The sequence below is a fragment of the Xiphias gladius genome, chromosome 20 (genome assembly GCF_016859285.1).
Source record: "Xiphias gladius isolate SHS-SW01 ecotype Sanya breed wild chromosome 20, ASM1685928v1, whole genome shotgun sequence".
NCBI lineage: Eukaryota > Metazoa > Chordata > Actinopteri > Istiophoriformes > Xiphiidae > Xiphias > Xiphias gladius.
The window spans coordinates 12,323,058-12,337,592 of NC_053419.1; the positions used below are offsets into that span (position 1 = coordinate 12,323,058).

General features: G+C 39.9%; 1 protein-coding gene across 1 annotated transcript; it reads right to left on the reverse strand.

Moving 5' to 3' along the window:
* Positions 1-2,158: 2,158 nt before the first annotated feature.
* Positions 2,159-10,797, reverse strand: slc5a1 (solute carrier family 5 member 1). The gene is made up of 15 exons (XM_040158182.1): positions 10,660-10,797; positions 9,971-10,042; positions 8,943-9,047; positions 8,639-8,698; positions 8,313-8,417; positions 8,078-8,183; positions 7,495-7,575; positions 7,149-7,357; positions 6,397-6,532; positions 6,127-6,234; positions 5,870-6,020; positions 5,612-5,780; positions 3,774-3,989; positions 3,550-3,655; positions 2,159-3,452 (listed from the first exon to the last, which is right to left on the reverse strand). Exons 1-15 carry the CDS (start codon positions 10,795-10,797, stop codon positions 3,238-3,240), a joined length of 1,977 nt encoding a protein of 658 aa, XP_040014116.1. The 3' UTR covers positions 2,159-3,237.
* Positions 10,798-14,535: the final 3,738 nt, after the last annotated feature.

Consider the following 14,535-nt stretch of genomic DNA (forward strand, 5'->3'; position numbering starts at 1 on the left):
AAAATAAAACTGTTTTTGTACCATCAAACTTAAAGCTATGGCTTTATTCATTTGGCTATGGCTCCAAGTCTAAAATGTGCAGCCTCATTACAAACTCCCCCCCAAAAAAACACGAGGCATTTGGTTTTCTCAATGTGAAATCAATCAGTCTAGATCGTAATAATCCTATAGATATGAATAAAGAATTGAAAATACTGATTTGCAACTAGTGTAAGAGATCAGAAAAGCACTTGCAGGAGGACAAAATTGTTGTCTTGTTGAAAAATAGCCCAAGGCCAAGCACGTCGTCATTATAAACACTTTGCAAATCCCAGTGGACCAAAACTTTGCAAAAATGTGTGTCTGCGGGGCACTGGCCATAATCTAGGGCCAGTGTACGAGTTGTTTTCTCCTTTAAGAATTTTCCCACTGCTGTCTTAAGAGGTGAAGTGCAGTTCAGAGGTAGGTATTAGTAAGTGAAAACCTATATAATTGTAGTTGTTGGAACAATGAGACCTGTGACATGCAAAGAGGGTCCAACTTGCCCTGAGGCATACTTCTTTCAACAAGGCCGGATTTCTACTTTAGCTGCAGTGTAGAGATACTCTAACTTTAAGTAAAAGTACACAAGCATTAGCATTAAAATATACTTAAAGTACCAAAAGTAAAAGTACTCATCATGCATAATGACCCATTTCAGAATAATTCATTATAATGTATTGTTTGATTATAGTTATTGATGCATTATTGCTTACATCACTTTAATGTTATAGCTGGTAAGTAGTTTATAGTCTCCTTGGTAGCTCAGTCTACAATAATATGATGTGTCAGGTTAAAGACAAACTAACCAAATGCAGCCCAAGTAGCCTTTACAGTAAAAGGATTTAAGCCGTTTGAAGTTTATCTCTCGCAGAGACTTGCATGGTGTAATGTTGCATCTTGTCCTTTGTAATGAGACTGTGGTGCCAGTAGGAGGCCATCTTACCTTATTTTGTGTCCACATGTTTTTACATGTTTTCCAGATTTAGGCGGGACTTGTGCCATAAATTTATCAAAAGTGCTTCTATTCAGACAGACGATGGACTATTTCACACTCATTCGAGCACTGCTTATGGAAGCTCACACAATATTGTGCGTCTGTACGGTTTTTGATGAATTCTAACACAATAGTCCCACAACTTTTGTGCTCTTATTCTGTTAAATATTTGGTAATATTTGAGAGATGTTGATTAATTTGGTAATTATTTTTGTACCAGCTGAATGCACGTTACTATGTAATTTTTCATAGCAATCATCATCATCATGAGTCTTTGAATATACAGCAGATTTACACTGCGATGGATGTTTAGGCTGACATGTCAGCAAAACCTTTACATAGTTATTTGATTGTTTGTATGTGGATAACCAAATCATTTCGTATTCATGTCCATTTTGTTTAATTGCAGGGCTCAGCTCAGCTCAGGGCAGGACAGGACAACGAATAAAATATCAAAACGCTGTGCATTAAGCACTCACGTGTTCACACGGTAGTTTCGATATGGGTTTGCCATGTAACCTTATTTTCAATTGTAAAGGGACATTCTGCTAACAGACTTTTCTTCTTCAAACTTTTATCCACTAGTCTATCACAGGGTCTTCAGTCTTTGTTCGCCATTTTTGACGAATTCAAAACATGTCTGGTCTCCTCATTACTCGACATGGTGGGTAAATGCGGCTGACAGATGGGATGCAGCGCTAGAATCAAAATGTGTCTTCTGACTGTTGACAGCGAGACAAGCGTCCATGTTGACCTTTGACTGCGGTTTTTTACATGTAGTCACGTGGGTCAGCAAAATCACTCCCGGACGTGTGATTCAAAAAACTATAAAGCTGGTGGAGAGTTAGTCAGGAATAAAAGAGACAAAACTCCGAGTCACAGATCATGCAATTCCAAGGCAGAAGTCATAAACTGTTCAACGTTGTTGCTATTCCCTCACACATTAACACAGAGTGATAAGAGATAATAAAAGTATCATAATGGGAATGACTCAAGTCTTGCAGTAAATTAAAAAGCGATGTGTGTTTGTCATTCAGCATTTATGTACTATGTACCTAAAAGACAGTAGAATTTACCTCACTAAGAGCAGATTTTTTACCAGAAATTGAATGTGTTGTCAAATAAATAGCAAACTAGTCGTACATTTTCAGCAGGAACAACAATGAACCACCAGAGGGAAGTAAAGAGAGTCTCTGTGACTCTGAGTTATTCACAAACCTTCTTCCCTGAGATGTTTTTATTCATTAACACCTAAAATAACATACAGTAATGTGCCTAGATTTACGAAGTGACAGATCTCATGGACTTTGAGCACACATGACAGAGAAAACAAGGGCTTAGTTAGAATGAGGTAGCAAATACAGTTTTTATCATTACCTATAAAATCTTCTATTTTGTACTCAGAGACCATTTATTATGTATTAAAGGTAATTCACTGGTATTTTCACATGCTCTCTCTTTTTTATGATTTAAGGAAACATGCATGACTTAAAACACACAAAAAAACGTTCCAAAAATGAGCCTGGGTCATGTCGCTTACATGCCACTTACATGCAAACTAGAAAGTCTATGGAACAGTAAAGAAACTTTCAGAAGGGGTAGTCACTATGATCCAATTTTACAGTCCTTACTGCAAATGCTAAAAACATTTTAATGATTTTATTGAGGACCTGATAAAACTCTTTCCCTCTCTCATTATGGTTACACTCATAAAAGCAACAGTAAAAACAAGAAAGAAAACTCCCAGCTAACACCGGAAGATCTACAGTTGTGCAGGGGGGTCAGAACAATTTGTACCATACTGATGTGTGAATGTTTATGCACAATACTAATGTGTTTGAAGTGCAACACATGTTAATATATTATATGGTTTGCTGGTTTACGTCAGCTGCAAAATAGCAGAAAAAGTTAACCGATGAACAATTATAAAAAAATCATATGCCCTAAAAAGGTTTACATTAGACCTGTGTACAGTAATGGAATATTTTCTGAGTTTTAGGCAGGCACATACTTAGTAAAAATACATTTTATGTCCTGTGAGAGTTCAGTAGCCATACACAACATACATACGTAATTATGATAGTGATAGAGTGTAAAACTGTCTGCAAGTGCAGTGTGGCTACTGTCTAGTTTTTTTTGGTCATAAATTACTTTCATGTAAAATCCTGTCAGTTGAAAATAATCTACAGTATCCAAGAGTAACTGGTGTCAGTTGAGTTTCTTTAACCGAAAAAACCATGACAGAAAACAGCCACACACAGGAGGATGATCGCGTTGGTATTGACAACGTTCCTCCATAGAGGCACCTCTGTGATGTCTGTGAGCTTATTCTGCAGTGCCTTCTGCTCCTCTAGACTCAGCTTGGGGGCTTTCTTCTGCTCCAGGCCACAGAAGCACATCACTGCCTTCTTGCACAAGCCGGGCTCCTCCTCAGGTTCTGTGATGGAAGAGACAAGAACGATGAGGAAATTCTGCTTGTATGTGTGTGTGTGTGTGTGTGTGTGTGTGTGTGTGTGTGTAAGTCTGCTGATTACCTATTACGTCCATATTGTCGGAATTGTTGTTATCAACCCAGTCATCCTGTTCAAGGTCCACTCTGTCCTCCGTCCGGTTCCTCAGGCTCCAGCAGAGTCGATACAACTACACAAGCATCCAAACACATGGGTTGAAACAAAATTTGTCATGGCAATGTCTTCCAGTGAAGGGTTTGGGGAAATTAATGATTTATCCAGCCTTATCTCAAAGCACAGTCACGTACATGCTTGTCCTCGATGGGTTTGGTCATTAGAGAAACTCCCAGGATGATGACACAGGAGACAACAAACAGGATGATAGAAAAGTAGAGGTAGTGGACTCCACATATGATGGTGGGGCAGTCACTGGGATTACCACAGCTGCCTGTCCCATACGAGAACTCAGCTATCATCCTGGACAGTCCGATAAAGAGGCCAATAATAAGGCCATAGAATGCACCCTGAGGAAAGAAAGACGTTTAGACAGAAGCACTTGCTTTAAAACGGTGATTGTATCCAGTGTAGAAAATATGGTCATAATCTGTATTTGCTTTCTTGCCAAGAGTTATAAGAGTTATATAAGAAAATTGAAACTGATCTCATGTCTGTACAATAAATATGAAGCTACATATATGATGGTTATCTTAGCTTGGCATAAAGACTGGAAAAAGGGGTTGATTTTGTTACTTTTGGACAGAGCCAGGCTAGCTGTTCCCCCCTGTCTCCAGTCTTCATGCTAAGCTAACCAGCTGCTAGCTCCAGCTTCAAATTGACTGTACAAATATGAGAGTGGCATTGATCTTCTCCTCTTATTTTCAGCAAAAAAGCGTATGAGTACTTCCCAAAATGTCAAACTATTCCTTTAAGACTCTGCTTCTGAGGTGCAGATTTGCTGAAGTAATTCCAAATAGCATGTAATAGAGTATATGGAGCCACAAAGCCACCACATGGATTTATGGAGCAGCAGACACAACTGAGATATGAAATATACTGTGCATGATGTAGATTGCAAGACATCACAACATATACGATTAACAAGAAACCAGGGTAGGAAGAAGGTGGAGCACTGGAGGGAGAAATCAGCTGTAGCAGTAATGGGAGCAGCATGAGTGAGAATGAGTCAGATTATAAAAACCTCCTCACTGACTGGTTTGAATGGGACTGGTCATTGTATGAATCTGCTGATTAACTGACGTTGATCAGCTGATAGCATGCAAAATATCAGTTTTTTTGCTAATGTGGCAATCGTGAGTGAAAAAAATCCTCACAGGGACTATGTGTTTACACCAGATATTAACAGAAAATATGTTGACCCTACCCCCCATGTTTTCAGACCATATAACATATGTTTATGTTATTCAACTGCTTCCTTGTCAGGAGACATCCAATCACACAAGAAGTCAGAGGAAGCAGTAAAAAAGAAAGATGTTACGAATGACCTTTGGTCAGGAATTAAGATCTTCATAACAGACTGCATTTGATCACAAATATAAGTTCACTTCTTTGTTTTTAGTCATGTTAGCGCCATCGTTCTAGGATTGGCAGTGTTGGTTGGTCAGTCCACCATTTTGAGCCAGACTCAAACATCTCAACAACTATTCTATGGATTGCCATGAATTTTGGTAACACACATTAGTGGGTCCCAGATGATGTGTCCTGCTGACTTTGGTGATCCCCTGACTTTTGTTCTTGTGCAACCACGAGGTTGACAACTACTGGATGGATTTCAATTTTTCCAGTAATTTAGTTTATGAACAAATACCTGCAAAACAAGTGACACTGCCAGGAGCCCGAACTGTACTTTGCATTTAGTGCTAATTAGCAAACATTAGAATTCTAACATTTTAAACTAACATGGGTAACATAGTAAACATTGTACCTACTTAACATCACCATGTTGATATCGTCATTGTGAACATATTAGCATGATGACAGTAGCTCAAAGCACCTCTGCACTTAATTAGAGCCTCACAGAGCACCTGGCTTGGTAGTAGCCTCTTACACATGTTTATATGGAACAGACAGCAGATTTCACTTAAAAATGAAATGTGAAAATAAAGACATGATTGAAGTGGAAACTTACAGCTTCATTGACACGTTTGCAGAAGATGGCAAGCATGAAGACAGCTGCAACAGGTGGTGTGAGGTAGCTGGTGATGGACTGGATGTAGTCAAAGAGCTGACCACTACTGGCTGACTGCACCACAGGGATCCATGCTATGCTCACACCAATCAGGACCAAGATAAACACTCTATACACAGTCAAATACACACATTGAAATAGTAGCAGTTACGAATTTTAATAGAAATCAAACTGAACACAACCCTGAAATTGTCTTACCGGCCGGCAATCATGAGTTCCCTCTCACTGGCGAAGCGGCGAATCTTAGTGTAGATGTCCATTGTAAAGAGAGTACTGGCACTGTTGAAGATGGAGGTAAGAGAGCTCATCAGAGAGGCCAGCATCACAGATAGCATAAGACCTCGCAGACCTGAAATAGATAGAAAGACAGATTTAGCAGGGGAACAAGATAACTTGAAGAAGCAGGCTGCAGTTTGCATTCTAAGCTCAGCGGACAAAGGTGTTCAGCCACTTACCATCAGGCATGAGATCCACCACCAATTTGGGATACGCAATGTTGGTGCAGCCCACACTAGCCCCACAGTATTTTTCACATTCACTTGGGTCCACACACGCCACCTCATCTAGAATAAAATGAGTAAAATATTTCGGATTTATTTCGAATTTAAATATTCGGAAATATTTAAATCCACCGTTATCTCTGTGGTAACATATGCATGAGCCGCAGTGATGCATTCAGCCTGTGAGCGTAATGACAAGCTTAAAAAAAACCACAACACACTCACCAGTATAGAGGATCCTGCTGATCATCCCAGGGAAAACCATGAGGAACATAGGCAGCAGCTTTAGGTAGCCACATAAGATACAGCCTCCCTTAACATGAGATAAATTCTTGGCTGAGAGGCAGCGCTGGACAATGACCTACAGAGAAACACCAGTTAGGAAAAGATCGGTAGAAACCATGATACAATCAACCGTAAATGGGATGGGTAAATGGAAGGAAAAACGGTTGTAGACTCTAAACTATTCTCTTCATTTCAGGTTCAACTCAACATATTTGCAGAGTAAATACAACACTTAAGCCAAAGAAGCCCATCATACATGCTTATTGATAAGTATTCTCTTCTGTTAAATGAGCAGGAATTGAAGGAAAATTATCATAATGTGTCTGTGTGCACTGGATGTCAGCATTTGATTTAGTATCCAGTTCTTCTGTGAGGTCCAGCGTTAGTCTGTCTGTTAATCTTATCTCAGTATATGGGAGTGCATTAAGGTCTAACTAAAAGCAGGCAAACGCTGACCGCTTGAGTACTGTCTGGCAAAAAGAGGCGAGATAAAGGCACATAAATGTGTGTATAAATGTGTAGGAATCAATTGAATGGGTCTCTCTGTGTGGTTTTGTATGTGTGTGTGTGTGTGTGTGTTTATGACCATGGATTGTTGCTAGTGTTTAGTAATAACTGCCACTGAGTCGGCACAAGTATAGTATGCTCACTATCACAGTGTCCCATCATTGCTGGCCATTTGCTTGACTGACCTGATCAGTGCACCAGTACCAGGTGGCCTGAATGGTGAGCCCAAACACCAGGCCGGGCCACGGCAGGTCTCCTGTAATTGCATCCCTAAAAATATGGAAGGAGTCTGCCCGAGGCTCATAGCAGCTTGCACTGATGTTACTCGTGATGGAAGGAATGGACTCCATGTAGCGCTCCTGGAAGCGTTCATAGCCTCCCACCTCATGGAAAGCTGAAGACGTGTGTACAAGTTACACTAACTTACAGTGATTTTTACTCTTCAACAGTTTGATGTCACAAACAGGATTTGTCCTGTTGTAATAATTAATTTGAAAAAAAAAAAGCAAAAAAAGGAAAATACCATATTACCAAAGCCCATAAGGATGAATGATCCGACAATCATGATGACGGTCTGTAAGGTGTCTGTATAGATCACTGCAGCCAATCCACCTGAGATACAATATGCAGTGTTATCAACCTAGAAAGGTTTCATTCAAAATCAACACATTTTAACACCACTAATGTACATAACTGAACTTGCTGGAGAGAATAAAATCAAGCAACGTTTGCACATGATCCAGTTGATCATATCGCCACATTAGGTATTAAGTGTTAAGTGGTGTTATGTAAGTGTTGTTTCACTGCTTGACATGTAAAGCTAAAGTTCAGGTGTGGATGCATTAATATAGTGCAGCAACAGAAGGCCAGTTCCTGCTTATCGCAGTCCATGGGTAATTAACCACATTAACACACCACAGATAAACTAGCCAGGTGGAGAGACTGTGCATGTGTATCTACATACATCTCTACAGATGGGCTTACCTTTATCCCCAGTAAAGATCCCATTCACAAAGTAGATAAGACTTGCCATCTTCTGGCTTTAGTTTATGAGTAAAATGTCAATCTGTGCGTTCAGTGGAAAAGGAAGTGAATGCATCCTAAGTGGACACACCTGTGACGGTGTACAAAGCAGTAATCAGTAGTAGCATGACAATAGCAATGTAGATGTTCAACCCAAGAGCCTGGTTGATAAAAATGGCGCCAGAGAACATGTCTGCCTGTGTGGAGCGAAGAGGAGAAAACAAATCATTTCAATCCACAACGTCCAATACTGGTGCAATGATGAAATAGAAACATGGCATGCGAGAGACGCTGTAGACTTGGCATGTGGTGTCACAGGGACTTACTGAGATCTTAGTGAAAACATACAGGAATAGGGACAGCACAGAGAGATAGATGCGAATACGCTGTCCTCCAAACCTCTTCTTCAGGTACTCAGGCATGGTGACCACCTAAACACACCCGCAAATCATTAGATGTTTACTTGTGTTTGTTTTACTAATGTTGCTGTTTTTATGACCTCCCAATCCTCTTTATTTTCACTGCTCAAACTGTAAATTAAGATATAAGTTCACAACAGTTATGAATGCACATTTGGATAGGGGAGATAAATATGTATATGTATATTATATGTTCTTTTGTGCCCAACATGTGGCCTGTGTGTTCTGTTTACCCCAGCTTTAATGTAGATGGGCACAAAGAGCCATCCCAGGATGACGACCACAATAAGAGCCTGAAACATACACATATACAATGACACAAACAATAAATAATCAATGCCACCATTTGCTCAAAATATTCCTATAGAGATAAAGTTGACTTTTGTTCTTGCTGTGATTCCCTTCATCCACTGTAAGATGAATCTCAGCTCCCCTGACAGAGATAACACCTAATATCTCTGTCACAGGTTTGAATTAAATTATATTTGTGTAAGAAGTGATAATGGTGTAATTGGCACATCAGACGCAGTCACTCACGTTCCATTCGAATCCACCGATGGCTATTCCTGCAGCTGCAGCAGTCCCAGCGATTCCTACAAAGTGGCCACTGCCAATGTTGCTTGCAAAGAGTGATGCTCCGATCTGTGGAGTGCATTGTTAAATCTGTCGATGATTTGCGTACATGATTTCCAAAATTCCAACAGTTTTTTTTGGATTGCATTTGATAACAAGAATGGCCTCAGATGTATATAAAAAAAAGCAGAGGATTTACAGGGTGCACTGAGGATTCTGTCCTCTTGTTCCATCCTCTGGACCTGCCATCCCCTCCCACCTTGTTTCCCTCCAGTACAGTCAACTGTCGTACTCCATCTGCCCACCAGATGTCTCCAGACTTTCTTCCTGTGTCCAGATCCACTTGCTCACCTGTTTTCCCTTCTCTCAATCACCTGAGCGTCCCTGCCCACAGACACACCTATTCCCAGTCTCTCGTTATCCCAGGCAATACTTATACCAGCCCTTTGTCCCCAGTCAGTGTCAGATAATCTGATTATGTTTCCATGTGTGTACCTTTGTGCTTACTACCTGAGTTCAGTTACCTGTTGTTTGTGTGTGCCTGCCTGCCTGCCTGCTTGCTTGCTTGCTTGCTTGCTTGCTTGCTTGTCCACCCATCCATTTGTAAGCCTGGTGCTTCAGTTAATTTGTCAAAGTTCCATGACTGACCCTGCCTACATTCGTTTCTGCGTTTGGGTCCTCCCTTCCTGTGCTGCTACCAGCAATTGTGACAGATTCCAGCTGACTATACATTTATGGTATGTCACATACTCAGTGTAATAAATAATACTGAATGATTTATACGCCTAATTACTCTAATAAAATGTGATGTTACACCAAGTGCTTTCGAAATGACGCTGCATTATATTTTATACTATCAAGTAGTGCAGTCAGCATGTGTCTCTCTGCAGCCATTATTGCTGTATGATTACTGTAGACTGGAACTGGATGAGCTTAATATCAACGATCATAGAGGTGACTTTCTGTCTTATTCTGAGCAATGAGATACCCACCGGCCACCACACCATACTCCTCCCTGCAAGGAAGAAGCCACCGACAGTGGCTCTGTTGGTGCGAACCATAGCCTGCAACAAGAGAGGCTGGCATTTTAGAGAATCAATAAACGAATCTGTGAAAAACAGTAACATACTGACACACACTATTTCAACACTTGCTGCATATTTGTTAATGATTACATTCTATTTGATACACAGCCACTGTGTTCAAAAGAGTGAAGGGACACAACACAATCATTGCATACAACTCAAGAAATATCACAGTAGCATTACTGCTAATAAATGAATCAAATTTAACTAAATCTGCACATTCTGGGGGTAAAATTACTTTCTGATCTGCTATAAAACAATTGTGAACAAGGTGAGTAAGATGCTGTGATTGCACAATATCAGTCCGCTCCCTTGTCTCATTTTTTCCAAGGAGCTGCTGTAAAGGTGTTGAAAAAAACTTTTCTTGCTAAAAGTGAGATGTATCTTATATCAGTGTATAAATAATGATAATTTTGACTCTCGAACATATACAATAAGTATTAAATTTTCCACTGTGGCCCAATAAAGACAGAGTGTCTTTTCATTTCATAGACTGAAATAAAATAAGCTACAACTCTCACAGCTATAAAACTGGCAAGGAGTTAACCATTCACAGGAGAGAAGGATTTAAAGAATGGTCAAGATGGAAAACTCACCCATACTCCAACAGCCAAGACAACCAAAAAGTAAATCACAATAACGGAGATATCTGCTGGGTTGTTAAGTGCCACAGTGGTGCTGTTGTTTCTTGCATTGCTCCTTATGAAGGAGAATCCAAAGTAATCTTGAGCCATTTTGCTAAGAGGGTGACGAATGAACAGGAGTGTTGCTGCAGTTGCTCGTCTTTGACTGAAGCACCTGCACAGACAGACTTATGTACTGTGGGGGGGGCAGAGAAAGCGGGAAAGAGAGACCTTATCCAAAAAATTACCAGATATTGTGTTTGGTTGAAAGTGTAGCTGGATGCGCAAATAAACTTTGCTGATACATGAGTGGATGTAAAAATTACATGTGTACAAATGTGTAACCTTTTAGCAAATAATGTTGTTAATCATCAACCCACAAGGAAATACCTCAAGTAATGAAACAGGTGTTCCTTTAAAACAAAGAGCCTACAGATAAACTCCATCAGCGGTGCAGATAATTTCAATTCAATTCAAACACATATGATGACATGATGTTTTACAGTTGACAATTAAAGTGGCTTTTTTTCAATGCTACTGAGTGGCTGCCTCCTGATAGAAGTAAGACTACGTTAATGTATGTTAACCCATAAAAGCTCTGTTAAATAAGCCTCATTTGCCCTCTCATTGCCCTGAAACACCGACTTTGAGACCTCTGTCAATAAGCACAACGGGAATAACCGATAAGTACAGTTGCTGATAAGACAATAAAACTGATATTTTGAGTGTCAGAGAAGAGTTTTGGCCATTTCTGTCCACAGACTGAGAAATCAACAAACAAGCTCAAAATGAAGTCAAAGTTTGGATTTCACTTTTGATATTCAAATAATACCTACCATAAAGGAAATGTTTTCCCATTTACTGTAAGTCTCTTACAAATAGTCAATAAAAAATAAAAGCATTTAACCCCTGACGTCACCCCACCCACAGTGAACACGACATCTTTCATGTTTGTGTGTTATTATTAGTCAAAAGGTTGAAGTTTGAGGGATGGTTGTAACAGAGACTGAAAAATAGAAGATGACAGTTTTTTAAAATATTTTATTCACGAGATTTCAGTGAGACACATTCGACACAGAAGTAACATCACATCAACAAAATATCCTTAATTGAAATGAACATAAATTAACAAGGAAAGGAAAAACAAACAAAACATCAACAATAAAGACGCCAGAACCAGGTCACCTCTACATCTCCGCTCATGTTAAGGCAGGAATAAAACAAACAAACAAACAAAACAAAAAAAACACACAAGTGAACCATCATTTATCTTGTCTCAAGATATTGTAGAAGAGGTGCATGAGAATGTCCCCATGTGGACAGACATTTCGAGTTGTTTAAACAAATGTATAACAGAAATGAATTCTTGTACCCATCTCTGGACACAAGTTGCAATTGTCGTCTTCCAGTTTTTGAGAATATGTTTTTTGGCCCTCAGTGTTCCCATCATCCGTGCTGATTGTACCATATATGAATGGGAAGCGATAGAGTTTCCCCCGAGCGTCCAAAAATAACCCGCAGGGAAGGAGACTTGGTTTATATACAGTTTAAAACAGATAGAAAATATTTGACCAAAATAAGTCTAGCTTTGGACAATTCCAAAATAAACGAACGGGGTTCCTTCTGTTGTTTTGTAGAGAAAAAAATGTGTGTAAAAAGGTAATGAAAGAGTAATGGAAACTATCTTTAACTTTAAATGACCGTCTTCAGCTGTTAAAGGCCTTTTCACACAAAGGTGTTTGTGATTCCCTGGGGGGCTGTAGAAGTATAAAGAAAGAACTAACTGCAACCACTAGGTGTCTCTACAGGACAGTGAAACTAATCTAGGGGCCAAGTGACCATTAGCTCATACAGGTGAGGTACAGATATTTAAGGGTATGTGTGTTGTTCCTCACTCTTATTTCACAATCATTTTGCATCACGCCTGAAAGATTAACCATACAATAGCGTTTAAGCCCCCACATAGTCCAGCCCCACTTAGGTTGCATGATGAGACTTTGTGTCTCAAGACTGGTTGTACAGACCGTGCCTGACTGACAGCTCCCTCACTTTCCTGTTAGCTTTAAATTTGGTAACATCACGTAATTTCCAAGCCCAACTTCAGCCTGACTAGAGGCAGACAGATTTACCTTTAGGGCGTCCTGGTCACTCGCATACAGCAGGCCCCAGCATTACTCACGTTTGCATAGGTTTAACTAACAAAATCAACAATGGCAACAACAGAACAGTTTTTACGATATGAGAGAGATGATCAAGATTTGCGTTTCTATTTGTGCATAGGAAGGTTTTATGTATGTCCTGCAACAAAAATCCATGGTTACAGATCGGGGCTCCTTGAGATTAAACACCCATAGCAGCTGATTACTCACAAGCAAAGCAAAAATGGCCTTATAATAAGTGACTCTTAAAAAATATCAGACATTTATGAGCTACTGTAATTAAAAGAGTAATTAAGTCTTGTCATTAAATGGCCTTGAGCAACCATCACCCAAAAATACCACCATCTACTTTGCACTCAGTAAACGGTGATTGGTTTATTGAAGGCTGTTGTACTGAATTGAATCAGGTGTACCTACAGTAATAATCTTGAAACTCAGTGGACAGGATGTGTTCAAGCCTGAGTTAATTCGCCTTACTCCTGGCAGATGTACGAGTAACCCCACTATTCTAGCCACTAAATCCAATTTGTACCAGATTTCATACACCAACCTACCGTCCACATTTGTGTCATTTCTCACCTCCTGTGCCTCCAGTGTTACCGGGTTGCTTCATCCTAATTGTAGGACATTAGATTCATACAATCATTAATTCATGAGTTTATTACTACGTATTTGAATATTCGAAGCTTGAATCCAACTCTGTGCCGTACAAATTCCTGTTAAAGCAATGTGAGAATCAGAAAAAAGGAATATGGATGTTAACTAGTTCTCGTTAAACCAGAGGAGACCTGTCTAGTTAAACACAATAAACATACTTTTCCAAATTTAACTGCAAAAACATTAATTATAGAGAGTGAAAAGGGAGGCAAAACTTAAACAGTGTCAGTTGTGTTTCGTTATCATTCCATATTAAAAAGGGTAAATAAACAGGAAATGAATTTAACCATTACAATGACTACTACCACCTAGGTGTTGTGGCAAAATGCAGCAGCCCGGATTGTGTGGAAAGGAAGACATGTAAGGCAGTGAGAAGAGGGAGTTCTCAGACTGGCACTGTTACAAATGGTTGCTTGAAATCTCTAAATGGGGACAATCAATATTCACTTGAATGAGAATCAATCACTGGAATTAGGCCAGTGCTCTGTGGGGATTAAGGCTCAGTCATACCCGTTGATGCCCTGATTTTAAACCCAAGGGGACACTTCTCCCTCTCCAACAGCTCTGTGCACGTCAACATTTTCTCAGATAAATTTTGACTTTATGTGGCCCACTTTACTTCTATGTTCTCCGAGATTGAAATCTGAGCATAAACCTGGCAAGAGCCTGTTGGTGTTTAAATGCCACAGAGTCAATCACATCCCAGGGCAGCAAGACTGCAAACAAACACTGCTGATCGGTGCAAGAAATTGATCTGTTGCAGGAGTCCATTCCCCATACACGGTCGTCTTTATAAAAGTGTGGAAAAATACTGTAGTTGGCTTTGGCAAGCAGTGATTGAATGTCCTGTGGTCAACACAGACACCGTTGTGTCTTATGAACTTCTCCGTGTGTCGGCATATACTGTACATGTGATTCAGGAAACTCGGGCAGCCTGAACCAAACAAACCTGGAGGCCTGCCCTCAGATGACAGACTTATGGACATTATTTATGTTGTAACTTTAGCACCACAAGTTAGTGCTTCACCTTGTG

Excerpts from the sequence above, each read along its gene's own strand:
- slc5a1 (XM_040158182.1), bottom strand. The coding sequence starts at position 10,797 with ATGGCTCAAGATTACTTTGGATTCTCCTTCATAAGGAGCAATGCAAGA. Across the intron at positions 8,184-8,312 it reads ATGTTTTCACTAAGATCTCA|GCAGACATGTTCTCTGGCGC; the intron begins GTAAGTCCCTGT and ends CGCTCCACACAG. Across the intron at positions 3,453-3,549 it reads CGACAATATGGACGTAATAG|AACCTGAGGAGGAGCCCGGC; the intron begins GTAATCAGCAGA and ends CTTCCATCACAG.